Below are 14,614 nucleotides of genomic sequence, written 5' to 3' on the forward strand. Positions count from 1 at the left end.
CCGAAGGTCACAGTCCAGACGTTCCTGTCACATATTATCATTGATTACTGAATTCCCCAAATGCACGGCTTGTTTGAGTAACTGCAGCAGCTAATTGATGTAATTAGGTTATTGTAGGGTGGTATGAGGTCTGTCCACTCAGCAGGGAGAGTGTGGCCATGTGGGGGGGGGGGGGGGGGCAGATTGCGCTGCTGTATTTCAGAGCCATTAGATGGACTCGCAACACGAGAGCACATATGAAAACGGAGCTTCTGAGCCCGGATCCAGCGTGGGCACAGAAAGCTCTCCACTCGAATTTAGGCGCGAATCCCACAGCTGTCGGGCGCAAGCCCGCATTGAGCGCTGGGCTTTAGCGGGACCCGTGCACTCACCGTAAACCACCCACATGTCCGTGCCAGGAAATTCTCTCGCCTCTAGCCAGGCCTAATGGATATTCGCGAAATCCTGCCCACACTGCACACCCAGGCGCCTCTCTCCGCTCTCGCTCTCTGTTTTCCGGGGCCCTGTAGCCCCAGCACTGAGAACCCAGGAGAATTCCCTTTCCCCCTCAGCACCGTTACTGCCCATCCATTGTTCCAAGGCAGATGCATTATCCCCAGCAGCCAAGGTGTCCGGCGTTCTCCTTTGTCTCTCGTCAAACATCCGTGAAAGTACACTTTTCTCACCCCCTGCATTTCCCAGTAAGTATTTCGTTTGCGGTTTTATCTGCGGGCGGGCGGCTGAGCCCTGAATGCTAATATTCATCTGCGGTTATCTGCTTGGCTTGTTCCACGCACGTCCCTGGGGTGGATGCTAACCTACACAAAGTGCTGTTTTTTGTCAGCTCTGATTTCCCGGGGGGGGGAGCTGGTTTTTTTTGTTTTCCTTTCAGTGCTCTTTCATTACTGTTGTCCATTTATTCAGTTGCTCCTAGAAATGACTCCTGCATGGAGCGTTTGGACCGATGCCTCTCAACTACAGGGTCCAGCCCAGTAATGACATTCTCCCTCCTTGGTCTGTTATATGGTTTTGAAAAGCTGATCCCCTCACTGGCCACACATGGAGGACACCAAACTGGGCCTGAGTCACTCTTATATTCATATAATTTAATCACTTCTGTTCAGTTGTAATGAATTGTTGTAATGTAGGGGGACATTGTAATGAATTTGTATAGTTTCCTATAACAGCTGCTTATGTAGAAACCTTTATATATACCGGTACACTCCCATTTTAAGGGATTTCTGTTATATACAGTATGTGTGAGTGTGTGTGTGTGTGTGCGTGTACGTGCTTGCATATATATGTGCATGTGTGTGTGTGTGCGTGCGTGTGTGCATGCGTTCATTTCTGCACGTGTGTGAGCATGCTCGTGTGCATATGTTCATGTGAGTGTGTGTATGTGTGTGTGTTTGTGTATGTGTATGCATACAAGTGTGTGTGCATGTATACATATGTGTGTGTGCATGTATACATATGTGTGTGCATGTATACATATGTGTGTGTGCATGTATACATATGTGTGTGTATGTATACATATGTGTGTGCATGTATGGATGTGTGTGTATATGGATGTGTGCGTGTGTGTGTGTGTGTGGGCGCGCGCGCGCGTGTGTGTGTACACATACACACATGCATGTATACCTGCCCCATACCCTGTGCTTCCTGGGACGTACTCCAGTACCACCACAACCCTGTTGTGGGTAAACATGGATGGATGGATGGATGGATGGATGGATAATGACCTGGCGGTGTAATGCCCCCACTGGACGCCAGCTCTGTTTGGCAGGTGAATCGGTTGTCTCCCTCCTTTATTTATCTTCACGGTGTAATTGAGGAGTGCTGCCCTCCACGCTGCTTCATTTTAACCCCACACCTTGGTAGTTGCTTTGTCCAAGCGACCCCGCCCTGCTTGTATGAACTTGGCCACCAGGCATGTTCTCTCCAGCTGCCCAAAGGGGCTGGAACCAGGCATTAGCCTGTTCACAGCAGTCTGTGTCTGAGTCATACCGGTAGTCAACTTTTACTGGCTGGCCGACTGTACTCTGGACATCTTAAGGGTGATGGCCGTTTTGGTGTCAGGCGGTGGTGCTTCAGACGCCTTAAGCCGTCCGAGTCGACATCTCTGCAGCCCAGTACTGGATAAGGTTGGAAGATGGATGAATATAAGCATGTCAGTATTTCAGTTTCGGTTTCAATCTCAGATCTTATTGTATCCATGTGTCCATAATTCATAGTGATCGTCCTGAACACTGTATTTGTAAATATATTTTAATTGCACCCGCTGCTTCATTTATAATTGCCAAAGTTAAGCGGCCAGTGTGAGGATATTTGGCTGCAAAGCTGTTGTTTTTTTTAATGGCTACTAAAATAAATATGCAAGAGGCTCCTCCAGCCTTTCATGCTTCTTGCGCTGGTTCTGAGTCGTGTGCTCCTTCTTTTAAAGGGTGCTTTCAGAGAACGGATGGTGAGTCACAAGCCGCAATTGATAGTGATTTTAAAAAGAAAAAGAAGATCCTTCGAGCACAGGTGTCTGTGGTACCCAGCTACGGGGCTCCATGCGGAGGCTCCCTTGGCCTTACTTGTAGTGTGAGATTAGACGTAATACCATGACTGACTCAATAGTGCTTCACCACACTTCTCTGAGGTATCCAAAATACTGACAGACCTTTCAAAACATTGATTTCTGCCATTTCAAAGAAATCTTCCTGGAGTAATGGTAACTCTAAGAACAGAGCCAAAAAGTATGTTAAATGAGGAGCCGAGGACATTTTTATAAAATACACCTTTGTATAAAGTCTGTCTTTCTCACTTTACGTTGCATCGCTATGCTATTAAGACATTTATTATCTAGTAAACACTCCGACAGATTTTTATTAGGGATCTCGACTGCAAGCAAATATATAATTGTGCGCCATAAACATGCCGAGTGTAATGCCGTGTTTATGTTTCAGAGTTAACTGCAGTGTTTGGATTGAGCTTGATTGAACAAGGTCACAACACAGGGCCTGTGAAAGGGAACAATCCCTAACTGACTGGAAAGATCGAAAATCACTGGGATAGAAAAAATACTGAGGTTTTATTTTAGTAGCCTGTCTGCTACCTGGAAATACAGACACTTTCTGGAAAATAATGGTGCGCCGGCTTTAAGGTTAATTGAATTCAAGGTAACACTAAAGTGAGTTATTCCACCGAGCTCAGAACGCCAGATCGGCTCCCCAGCAGTTTCCAGCCACTGTCCTGAGACAGTTTTTTCAGCTTTTATGAAAGCTGCAGAGCCTTTTTTGAGAGTAAACAAATATGATCCATTCCTCTCATTTCTACCATCCTTCATTAAGGTCACAGGCCAATAAAAGCTGTTTGAACTGTTTCCACAGTGTGGCTCATTATCAACCAATAGCAGCATGCTTCTCGATGTGCCCCAGCTTACGAGGGCTCTGTACGCCTCACTGTCCCACCGCTGAAGTTCCTCTTCTTCTCCTTATAGCCTGTCAGTTGACTCAGCCCGGACTAGTAGCTTGGGGTATGATGAGATATGTTCTTTGTACCGTTTAGTAACTTAAAGGTCTGACCCCAGAATGCATTTCTCATGTTTGATGGGGCAGCTTTACTGGACCCAACGTCAGGGCCAAACCGTGGCCAATCACGCGTCAGTGCATTGCGGCACCTATTCCTCTCAGTGTGCCTCTGTTTGGGATACACGGATGCTCTTGGAAATATGTCTATGTGAAGCAATCCATCAGAAAACTAATTATAGTGACGTCAATGAAAATGGGCTCTTACTGGGGGCCATTCCATTAAGCGCATAACCCAGCAGAAGGGTTACGGAGAATCGGGGGTCTTGTAAACACTTCTGGAAAGCCAGAACCATTATTGGGAGCCCTTTTATAGGGAGGGAGCCGCTACCAAGTGCGGATTTTACTGGTTGTTCTTCGGTTGTTGGCAAGATAAATTGCGACTTATTGATCTGGGCGAGGGTGGGGGTCAGAAGGCGAAGTACTCTTGTCCCTAACCCCTCCCCACGCCGACTAGGTCTGGCTGTTTGGTCCCACTCTCGGTCACCTCTGAGACATGCAGAAAGGCCGACAGAGACAGACCCCGGCCTCAATTACTCCGAAGCCCTTTGGCGTGGTTCCTCTTCCCCCTCTCTGTGCTTAATGAGCATTCGATGTCGCGTGGTTCCTCTACCCCCCTCTCTGTGCTTAATGAGCACTCGATGTCGCAGCATGCTTTATCGACGGCGAGATGCACGCGGCCCGCTTTAGACCCGGCACCCCATTGGCCAGTGAGCTGGACGCATTAGTCGCATTAAAGCGGTGACTGATGGCTTCACACCGGTATGCTGCTGCGACGCAGGCCCGAGCCCTTGTGTGCGCTTCAGTATGAAATCCAGACTCTTCCGATCGATACGCCCAGTGCCCCCCCCCCCCCCCTCAAAGCTTCTGCAGGATCTGGAAAAGGAGATGCTTCCTAATTTAATGAAATAGACATCACTGAGCAGCCCAGATGCACCCAGGGCATGTGAAATTGGAGACAAATTCATTTTAAAACAGTAATTGAATATTGCATTCAATTAAGGGGGCACTTTAGCCAGAGCTGTATGTATTGAAGTCCAGCTGAACTGTCCCCCCACCCCCTATCCCCCGGAACCTTCAGCTTTTCCTGGGGGTGGAGTGAGAGTTTGAGCTGGGGTGCTGTACCTGTCGAGGTGTCTCTTGCAAAAAAAAAATGCTCTAAAACGTTCATTCCCCAGCTTTTCTGATGTCTGCTGGCAAAATGACGAAACTGACGAAAGTCCGTCTGGCCGGCGGTGGCTCTTTCATTCAGAAGGTCAGCATTATCAAACAAAAGAAATTAAATTTTCATTTCACTGGCTGCACGGTACAGCTGGCGTGGGGCAACCGGGTCTGTCCCCCTGGCTGCCGCGCAGGACCACAAAGCATCTTTGCACTCACGTTGACCCGATTGAGACTGTTTGTAAGCAAACAGATCGGCGAAGTTCACCGTTGTGCATGTGCTATTTTTAGGCTAGTTTGTTCTTGTTAAGTCGTTGTCAGGTGCTCTGAATCAAAATGTCACCAGTGTGCATCGCATGAAAAAGTGTGAAACTGGTGTTCCCATTGTTCTGTCGCTGCCAAAACGTCAGCCGTAGCCCAACGATGCTAAATGAGCTCAGTCACACCGCCTGAGCTTGAGTTTTCCAGGTCAGAAAAAGCATTAGGCGGTTGGTAGAACCTTCCGGAATGGTACAGAAGTATCTTGTTAAAGACGTGCCGCTGCCACTGTCCTGGGGGGCAGGGGGGTAGTGACAGCAGGTCTTTTAACAGGACGCTTTTGAACCATTTGACCGGTTGCCAATAATATTCTTTGGTACCGTTTGATGGTTGCCAATCATCCGTTTGACTGGCTGCCAATCGTTTTAGGCCCCGAATCAGCCGCCTGTGGTTTGTTGAGGACGCCATGCTCTAGTCGGCGCTACTAAGTTGGAAGTGATCCTTCTGAAGGGTGTCCAGTCCTGGAGTGTTTGCCATATGGACCCCGGATCTTTCCAGAAGTCGTCTGGAAAAAGCGGCCATGGGAGCAGCTGTGACCTTTCTGCCCGCTTCCTCGCCGGGGGGGTCCGTCTCCCCAGGCGTAAGCTGCTGCTACCGGACACAGACCTCCATGTCTCCATCGATGGTCCTGGGATGCCTTAGTTCAACGCTGTTCTCTGAAGTGGGCCTCCATGCAGAAACGCCATCCAGCGGATTATGTTTTAGGCCCAATGGGTAGAGTTTCTGCAAAGGAGTAATAATTTCATTGGTGGTTCAGCCGCTGGTAATTTATGAAAGAGGTATTTAAACAAAACAAAGCAGTGATAGTATTACAGCTGGGAGTTATATTTTCTTAATGGGACGGTTGTGTTCCTTTTCTCTGGCAAAGGAGAAGAAAAGCAGGAATTCCATGTTTAATGAGGGCTTTGGCGGACATAGTGGTTTTACGTCTGTAACCTTAAGCTGCCATTTAAGACCCCAAAGGTGCATGTGAAAACGACTGGCCAATGAACAATACTGTATGTGCATTAGTGTGCTAATGTTATGTTTGTTTTGTTCTTGCTTTGCAGGGACATATGGGCCAGACAGTTGGGCCACAGCCAACCCAGAGTGCCGGGAGAAGAACCAGTCGCCCATCGACATCATCGACCAGGAAGCAAAGGTTTCCACGGAGTACCAAGAGCTTACCTTAGATGGGTTTGAGACAGAGTCTTCAAACAAGACCTCAATGAAAAACACCGGCAAGACAGGTGGGGCTCGATTCCGTCGGCCGGATCCTCCCACGGTGTTCCATCCAGAGATCATACGGGCCCACGTTGACAAGGCAACATCTGCGTTTATGGCCATCGCACTCGCTCTCTCAGACGGCTGTCAGAAATCCAGATGAACTGTCACCCAAACTGAATGGAGATCATGGATATTTGCATTCGGCTTTCGGGTCGATTTTCGGCGGGGAGGGTTGGCATTTCTTGCAATTCCACTCTGTCACCAAGATGGATCGTCTGCATGGAATGATTTTAAATGGGGTTTCAGTTTCGGCAGTGAAGCAGGCCTCAGGTGCCCAGTGCCCCCATGGAAGCCCGCGGACACAGCCAGGTGTTTCCTTGCATAAGTTTTCATCTCTCTCTCTGGGACGGGTTCGGCTCCACTGACGGGTCATAGACAACTGCTCATGAAGGGCTACTTTTTAGCGGGAAAGAACAAAGCATGCAGGTGCTTGTTAATCACAAGCCCAGCATGAGGATTAGCGTTAGCTGGCGGAACGGCTGCCTGGTATTGCACGCACTCCTGTCTCTCCCTGGGGGGGGGGGGTTACCCACATGACCAATGCCACGCAGCCTCCATCTCACGGAGGACTATCTATCTTCTCCCCAGCGGTGGGGACCTCTGATCCCGGTCCTGTGTATTTCTGCCCCTTGCATCACTCAAACAGCGAGCTATAGCATTCAAGCTGCTGCAGATGAGTGAGGCTGAAGCCTGCGCAGATGGCGGCAGCTTTGCATTCGCGGCCTCAGTCTGCGGCTGCGGAAGATCAGCAGAAATGTGCTGCCTTGTTCCCTTTACGCTAATTCCTCCTGAAAACATTTAAAAATCACTACAAAGACCATGTGAACTGTATAGTATATAATATGACCTCTCACTTTTTTACCCCCAAATTATAAATGCAAAACAAGAATGACCTCTTGCTTATGCATTATTTATGCTTCCGCCCCAGTGCTGTCTCTAAGTGACAGTGGAGCTTTGTATCTGCGCTGTGGCACCTGAACGATGGACGCAGCCAGGCAGGTGGCCGCATTTGAATACATTATGCTTTAAATCGGGTTGTAAATTCTATTCTCACACCCTAAGTGTGGGCAGGCCTCAGCTCCATCAACTGCAAGCAAGATGGTCATTACAGATATTTCTCATTGCTACTAGTTGGGGGTGGGGGGGTGGGGGGGGGGTCGAGGGCCAAGCTTTTCGTCTTTTCTCTCCCAAGTTGATATCAAATAAACCCTTTAGCAAATTCATGAGGATGGGGGCCTTGAGGAATATTTGCATTCATCAGGCATTTATTTCTATACGGTCTGCTGTTTTTCAGGCAGTGCTGTCCAAGGTCTTTTTGGCTTAGTGTCTAATTCCTGCTCGCCTGTTAATGCTCGCAAGCACAGGCTGGAATCACTAATGAAACTCCCGGGGTCCGACGCGGACTTACACCGGATTGTGGCTGAAAATCAACAAGAGATAAAACGAGTGATTAAACCCCCCTCTCCCCCCAGGTTGACGGGATGCTCTTAGAGTTGTACGCTGAGATCGGAGCCGCTTAGCTGCTGCGGGTGAAGTGTGTGCCGACATCCAGCCGATACCCCCCCTCGCCCACAGCCCCCCCGCCCGGCCCCCAGGGTGTTTGGCAGTGTCGGCTCTGCTCATCCTCTTGTTCATGCTGTTCGTGTTTGTTCTTCCAGCCCCTGCCGGACAGGTTGCCAAGCAGAGAGATGGTGGCAGATGTTACAGATATAGAGCACCCCCCCCCCCCCCCCAGAAATAGCCCCTGCTCGTTCTTGCCTCTGCCTTTCCTGATGTTGACACTCCTGTCTCGAGTTTGCTCCGAGAACCTCAGGCGTGAAAAACTCAGGAAAACAGCACGTGCTCCACGCTCGGACTCCAGACTTCTGGCAGGGGAACTTGATGCTGTCCACACTAATGGGACCTTGGCGTCATCGATGGAAAGTCTGGGGTCAAGTCGATTTTAAAGGGTCCAGTATTGTTTGGTGACAGGCGGTTTTGTCGTGTGCGTTTCCCAATCCATGGGGCTCGTCAGAGTGCTGTGGAGCTGAGCCTCTCATTTAGCTGACTGGCTGTTTTAAATGGGGCAGAAATCTCAAGTGGAAAGAGAATATAAAGGATTCAGGAATTCAATCAGAATGAAAAATACATGTGACAAAGGGAGCGCATATTTAAGGTCGTACTGGTTAATTAAGGGCCGGCCTTTGCGGAAAGCAGTTTGTGAATCCATGTGCAATAGAAGTATCTGTTAATCCCCCCCTTATTTTGGGAGTTCTGTGAAACAGCAAAAGGCTTTAAAAAGCCATTTAATATGGTGATGGAGATCATTGCCGCTTGCCAAATTAGCACTTCATTTGAGGGCTTGTCTTCGAGGGCACTGGGAAACACTATAGCGGGGGCACATGTAATATTCCACTGACCTCCCAGATGAACGTAAGCAAACGTGGGCTAGGCTCCGAGGAGGCGAAATCTAAATGCTCACCGTCTGCATTCAGCGTGTCTTGATGAAAGGCTTTAATCTCTCGTTGTCTCTGTGGTGATTGCTTGTGCGTGTACAGATTCAGTAATAGGCATGTGTGGAGGCGTACCTGAGGCGCCCACGTGCTAACGCACTTTTCCAACGCAGAAATGGGCTTGGGCTTTTGAGTGTGACCACCTGCTTCTCTCCCCCATCTCCCAGTGGCTGTCCTCCTGAAGGACGACTACTTCGTCATGGGGGCCGGACTGCCCGGGCGCTTCAAAGCTGAGAAGGTCGAGTTCCACTGGGGTCAGAACGGTTCCTCTGGATCGGAGCACAGCATCAACGGCAGGAGGTTCCCAGTTGAGGTGAGCAGGAGCTAAACCTGGATTCTCGATGTGAGGGAGTGGGAAGGGAAGGGAAGGCCACTCCCGTTCAGTGTTCCAACGGGACATGGCAGGCAGTGGGCTGCCCATCGATCCTGCCCCAACCCCACCCCCCTGGAGCCTGATCTATGAGCAGGGACCGCTGGTAGGACCTCCCAACTGAAGTGTGATTTATAGTTATGTGTGTCTGGTGCCTTTAATGCACTGTAAGGCACGTTAAATGCAACGATGCATGATGGGTCTCTCGGGTTTGTGATCTCTCTGGTGCAGGAGTCATGCCGGGCTAATGGTTTGGAATATTAACCCAGGATTAATGCTGTGCATGTTCTGTATGTTGCATGTCATTCCCCATCACATTTCTCACTCCTGTGAGACACGTGGTTTCCTTCATAGTTTTTCTGCTGGCAGATTGTACGCATCAGAGTAGATGTTGCATACCTGTGTGACTGACCAAAGCTGGTTTAATAGCACAGATATTCCCATCCGCCTGTTGGGGGTGGAGAGCTGAGTTTTCTCCATGTACCTTTGATTGAGCGGGGCTGTGGGGGACCTATGCCAAGGAGAGCTGGGTACAGCTGGAAAGCTACACACTCACATATTGACTGATGGCAAGTTATGGTACACCAGCTAACCACATGTTTGGGCCAGCGGAAATAAGCCTGTATGAAGTTAGTGCATGCTGATCTGGCCTCGGTCCTAACCCCTCAGCTGCCATCCTGCTTGGATGAAGTCTTTCCTTGTGTCTGATGTAATATTTTCGTGGCAGGTATCCTACGTGATCATATGTTAGATCTCAACAGACACAATTCAACTGCTTAACCTGCATGTTTGCAAACTCCAGTGAGTCGGCGCCCTTTCATTTTCATTCGATAGCATCATTTGGCTGTCTGATGACTGTATTCCTGGCTGATGTACTTCCTGGGATCAAACAGATCGTCTGCATTCAGAGGCTTCAGGAGTCACATAATTGGCAGAGGGAACGAGGCCTCTGAGGTTTTGGGGAATCCCGCAGTGCTGGAGCCAGTCCTGCAAATATCATCTGAGAGGGAGCGAGCAACTTCAATCACCTCCAGAGTCGAGTTAATGGAGGTGCGGGTATCTGAAGGAGACGCGCGGGCCGAGCAGGAGGCGCACCGGCGTGTGGGGAGGTGCCCGCTATTCGCTGACTGTGCGTTAAAAACGACAACGGGAACTGGGAATTGAGACCGAGACATCTTTAAGGCACATCACCTGCGTTCTGTTCTGGGGACTTTTCTGAATGGATTCATCTAGAACTTTTCACTCATGCTGCAGTGGTAGCAAACCTGTGATAAATGATGTACACCAGGGCTTTCCTCCTCTCTTTCCTGAATTTGTGGCTCTGAGATGGAAATAGACCAAGCTGGTGACCCCCTACCATGAATACATGATCACATTAGCAGCTAAGGCTGGGGAGGGGGGGGGGGCTGCTTGAAAATGATGATAATTCCTCTGCCCCCGTAAACTGCTCTACTGTCTCCCAGGACCCCAGGTTGAAAAACACCTGATTTAGGTCACTAGAAGTGATGGGAGACTGAGGACTATGGGCGGGGGGGGGGGGGGGGGTACATTGCAGGAACGGACTCCTCTGATGAAGAAATTTCAATATAGGATCATTGCATTCAGGAGTACGTGCAGCGGGGGCTGACGATTTGATTATAAAACCACACACACAGACGCAGCTCTCCACAGATTGTTGCGTAAATGTCAAAGGGTCCTTTTTTTAATAAAAAGACGGGGCAGTTCTCTGGTCCAGGTGCGTGTGATACAATTAGCTGCAGATGCCTGGGAAAACGTTTGATAATGAACAAACAGACACCCGCGCTTTTAGGGGGAATTCCTATTTAATTGCGCTCAGGGTCTTGATTACGCACCAGGCCCTTTTGAGTACGTCAGTGCCTTTAGGAGGAATCTCTACGTGTGAGGGGCAGGCTACTCTTACATCCTAACACAGCTGTACTGCCGTCAAAGCCAATAGCCTGTAACAGCCTGACCATTCATAAAACGTGTAGGAATGGTAATGTCGTATTTCAGCGTGGATCAGGGGGTGCAAATAACAAAAATGCTCGTAAAAAAAAAGTGGAGTACATACCTAGAGCGGAGAGAATTCTTCTCATCCTTTTATCTAGGGCTACATTTCCCATGTAATTCTCCTCGATCCCTTTTTTAACTCGTGCACAATTCAGCAGGCATGTTTCACGTCGCATTCTAATCCAATTATCCCCCTGGATGGTACCTTGACAAAACTGTCACCTAGAATGGTGAAGTACCGTTTCCCCGAATCCCTGCATTCCATGCCTCAGTCTCTCACTCTGTGGTCCACAAATCAACAGCCAACCTCCGCTGTCCTGAACCCCCATGTTGGAATTTTCACTTCAGTTGGACTCGCAAGCTGAAGGAGTGTTCCTGTGGATAGGATCTCAAGCCCCACCCCAACCCAGCACTCCCGTTGCATGTTTTCCGAGGACGCCCGAACCGCTTCACAAAGCATCCCCGTTGACTCGCTTTAACACCTGACATTTCTTCATTCCCCCTAGACCAAGTTGGCAATAACGAGATAACGAGGCATCCGTTTGGTCAAGATGTACCTGCTGTGATTATTTTTCAGGAGTTCTTAAATGCAGAGGGTTTCTTTGCTGAAATTCACTCCCACAAACACAGTAAAACCTCCACAGGTCTCCTTAAAAGCTGTGAACCTGCAAGCCAGCATGCGTGTGATTAGCGTTCAGCCGAGAGGCCGGGCACGCCGAGGGCTCGTTAAAGATGGCTGCTCTGTGACTGCCTCTCCCAGTGCATTTACATCATTACGGTGCTTCAGCTAATGGGGCCGCTAATCTCCCACTTCCTTATGGGCTCCACTGTTTATTTAAAGGAAAAATTCATCGGCTGACGGTGCGAATGAGTCGAGCTGCTGGGTCCTGCCACAGCAAGCCTGGCAGATAAAGACCTGTATTTCTTGAGGCATGTGCCAGGATAGGTTCTGCAGTGTCTCCGACCCAACATGCAGAGATGAGCTGGTCAGGACACTGGTCCCACGATCGGAAGGTCGCTGGTTCCAATCCCATCGTTGGCAGAGTGACTTCACTGTTGGGCCCTTCAGCAAAGCCCTTATCCCCAGTTACTCTGGGGTCTGGTTGAGCCTGGTTTCTCTGCTGTATGTTGCTCTGGATAAAAGTGATGTTTTTAGTATCTCAGCACACACCCTTTTCTCTCGTGGAGGTGGTGCAGACAGCAGGAGAGGAGATTTTGAGGACTTCCATCGTGATCACTTTTAATTAAGGTTTTCCTTTAGCTTCTGGCACATGGTGGTTCCCAGGTCGATGTGATCGCATGACATTGGAGGCTCACTTTGACTTATTAATACAGCGGTGAGCCGCTTGTGGCCAAGTCCGCTTCTGAATTATCTACATTTTCTGTAAAACTGCAGTGTAAGTACTTCTGTATTAGTGCCGTAACACGATTAGAAGTGGATGTCTGGATTCTAATCGCTCCTGATAATTTAACCTGAAGATGATGACTGCGGTCACCTCACACAGGGGGGTAATTTGTTCTTATATTTTTTTTATTATTTCCTGTCTGTTCTAGTGCTTTGTTGAATTGTTGATGGTAGTTAATGTGACGTGTCAGAAATAGTGTAGACTTGGCGTGGCTAGCAGGACATAATTCCAGTTTTAACGTTGTTTGTTAAATCACCTGTGGATTACAAGTATGTTTGCTCGGGCTACGGCTGGGATTTTGGCAGTAGTGTGCAGAGAAGGACCAGCTCTGCATGCCTCTTGGATGCCCAGATCCTCCCCCTGATGAGTCCCAAATAGAACAGCGTTCAGGAGCCAAGGCATGTCATGCCAGTAGGTGGTACGATGGTAAACGGGCTGAAGAGTAATCTGGAGGTCTTTTGGCTTGACCGAACATCGATCTGAATTTGTAATAAAACATTACACTGCATAACCTGTAAAATGGTATTAAAACTTTTGCCTTGTAAGTTTCTTCAGTTCAGAGACTGGGGTGGTACGAGTCCTTTCTGCTCTATGGTGGATGGCAGAATTCTCCCGATGAAGAACCTCCATAGCAACAGTCACAGGCCAACATGCAAAGGTCTCAGGTGGCAGAACAAAGCCGCCGCCCTTAGCATTTTTTGGGGATTATTATTATAAGTATCTACATTTTTCCCGCCTCCCTCCGCACACGCTCGTTTCCTCGCGACACCAAGCTGCCCGCCGGCTGAGTGATGGACGGCTGCCGTGTGCCATATGTGCTGTAGGACATGTATGCCAAAGACACGTCTGGGAGCGATCAAAGAAACCCAGCCCTGCTTCAGAAGGTATTACTGACGACGCGACGCGAGGGACCTGGTGACCCTGACAAAACGTGCTTCCTAAATTGTGACATCATTTCCTGGGCTGATGACTCCTGATGTGTAGCAGGAGAGACAGCTGATGATCTGTGTGGTGAGGACGCATTGGGGACACGTATTTTAGTGTAAGTGGTATCACAAAGCCTGCATGTCTTTCTCGTTAAAGAAACTACCGTCACCTTATTTAACATGTTATGTAGCTAAAATCATGTATAATATATCAAGATTGTATGAACAAATGTTAGAGCCTCGTAGTGAGATGTAGATCAGGTCCGTTCCTAGGCGGTTTCCTCAAGTGGGCCGCGTCCTTCGGATAAGTGAGTTATGTCTTGCAAGTCATGCCATTTAGCGATTCTCCTTAATAATCCCTCTGAACAAAGCGAGCTAATGGAGGCTCGCAGTTTCACACCTGCTGTTTTAACTTGCTAACTGGTGCTTAATATGCTAAGTATGTTATGGGGGGGTGGCAAGGCTCCTGATTTTGACATATATCACCTGCACATCGCCTGTCAAAATTCCGCAGCGTATCTGTGACATTTACAGCTTTATCGCTCCCCTGTAGGCTTAAGATGTGAAGGAGATGGTCTGTGAAACAGACAACAGACACGAATGGATGAATTCTAATGAAATAATGAAATTAAAATGACCCCCCCCCAAAGCTATGCATGCTGTTCATCATCATCACCATCATCATAATATACATTGTCCGTGCATGGAGATCCATCTTCCTGGCCTCCATCCTAGTGTTTGTTCCACAATCACCACTCACGTTCTCAGGCAGACCCCTCTGAGAACCAAATCCCCAGCAACGCATCCTGCCTCCCCAGGAAGGGGGTTCTCGTCAACAGTGGGGGCAGCAGGTTTTGTTTCGGTGCCAGCAGACCTGCTCTCCTTGTCCATTATTTCACCAATCATAGTCCTCAACCGTTCCCTACTTCCCTACTTCCCTGCCCTGACCGTAAATGGGCCCGGACCGCGTGTCGCCCATGTTCTGTGAAAAATGGTGGTGTAGCAATGCAGAAAGGCTTCAGAGTTTTGTGATAAGCAGCGTGGAATAAATTAACACAGGTGATGGGACCACGTATGCTGCTTCTCCCCCCCCCCCAACACACACAGACACAGA

The 14,614-nt window shown here is 48.9% G+C and overlaps 1 protein-coding gene across 5 annotated transcripts in view; it reads left to right on the forward strand.

The window, feature by feature from the left end:
* The window catches only part of LOC125747311 (receptor-type tyrosine-protein phosphatase gamma-like), a 182,011-nt gene that overhangs the window by 95,226 nt on the left and 72,171 nt on the right, over nt 1–14,614 (forward strand). For all 5 annotated transcript variants that reach the window (XM_049022388.1, XM_049022389.1, XM_049022385.1 and 2 more), the window contains 2 exons: nt 6,080–6,259; nt 8,956–9,101. In XM_049022388.1, coding sequence (XP_048878345.1) covers nt 6,080–6,259; nt 8,956–9,101 — 326 coding nt within the window. The remainder of the gene's footprint in view (nt 1–6,079; nt 6,260–8,955; nt 9,102–14,614) is intronic.

Source organism: Brienomyrus brachyistius, chromosome 8 (genome assembly GCF_023856365.1).
Source record: "Brienomyrus brachyistius isolate T26 chromosome 8, BBRACH_0.4, whole genome shotgun sequence".
In the NCBI taxonomy this organism is placed as follows: domain Eukaryota; kingdom Metazoa; phylum Chordata; class Actinopteri; order Osteoglossiformes; family Mormyridae; genus Brienomyrus; species Brienomyrus brachyistius.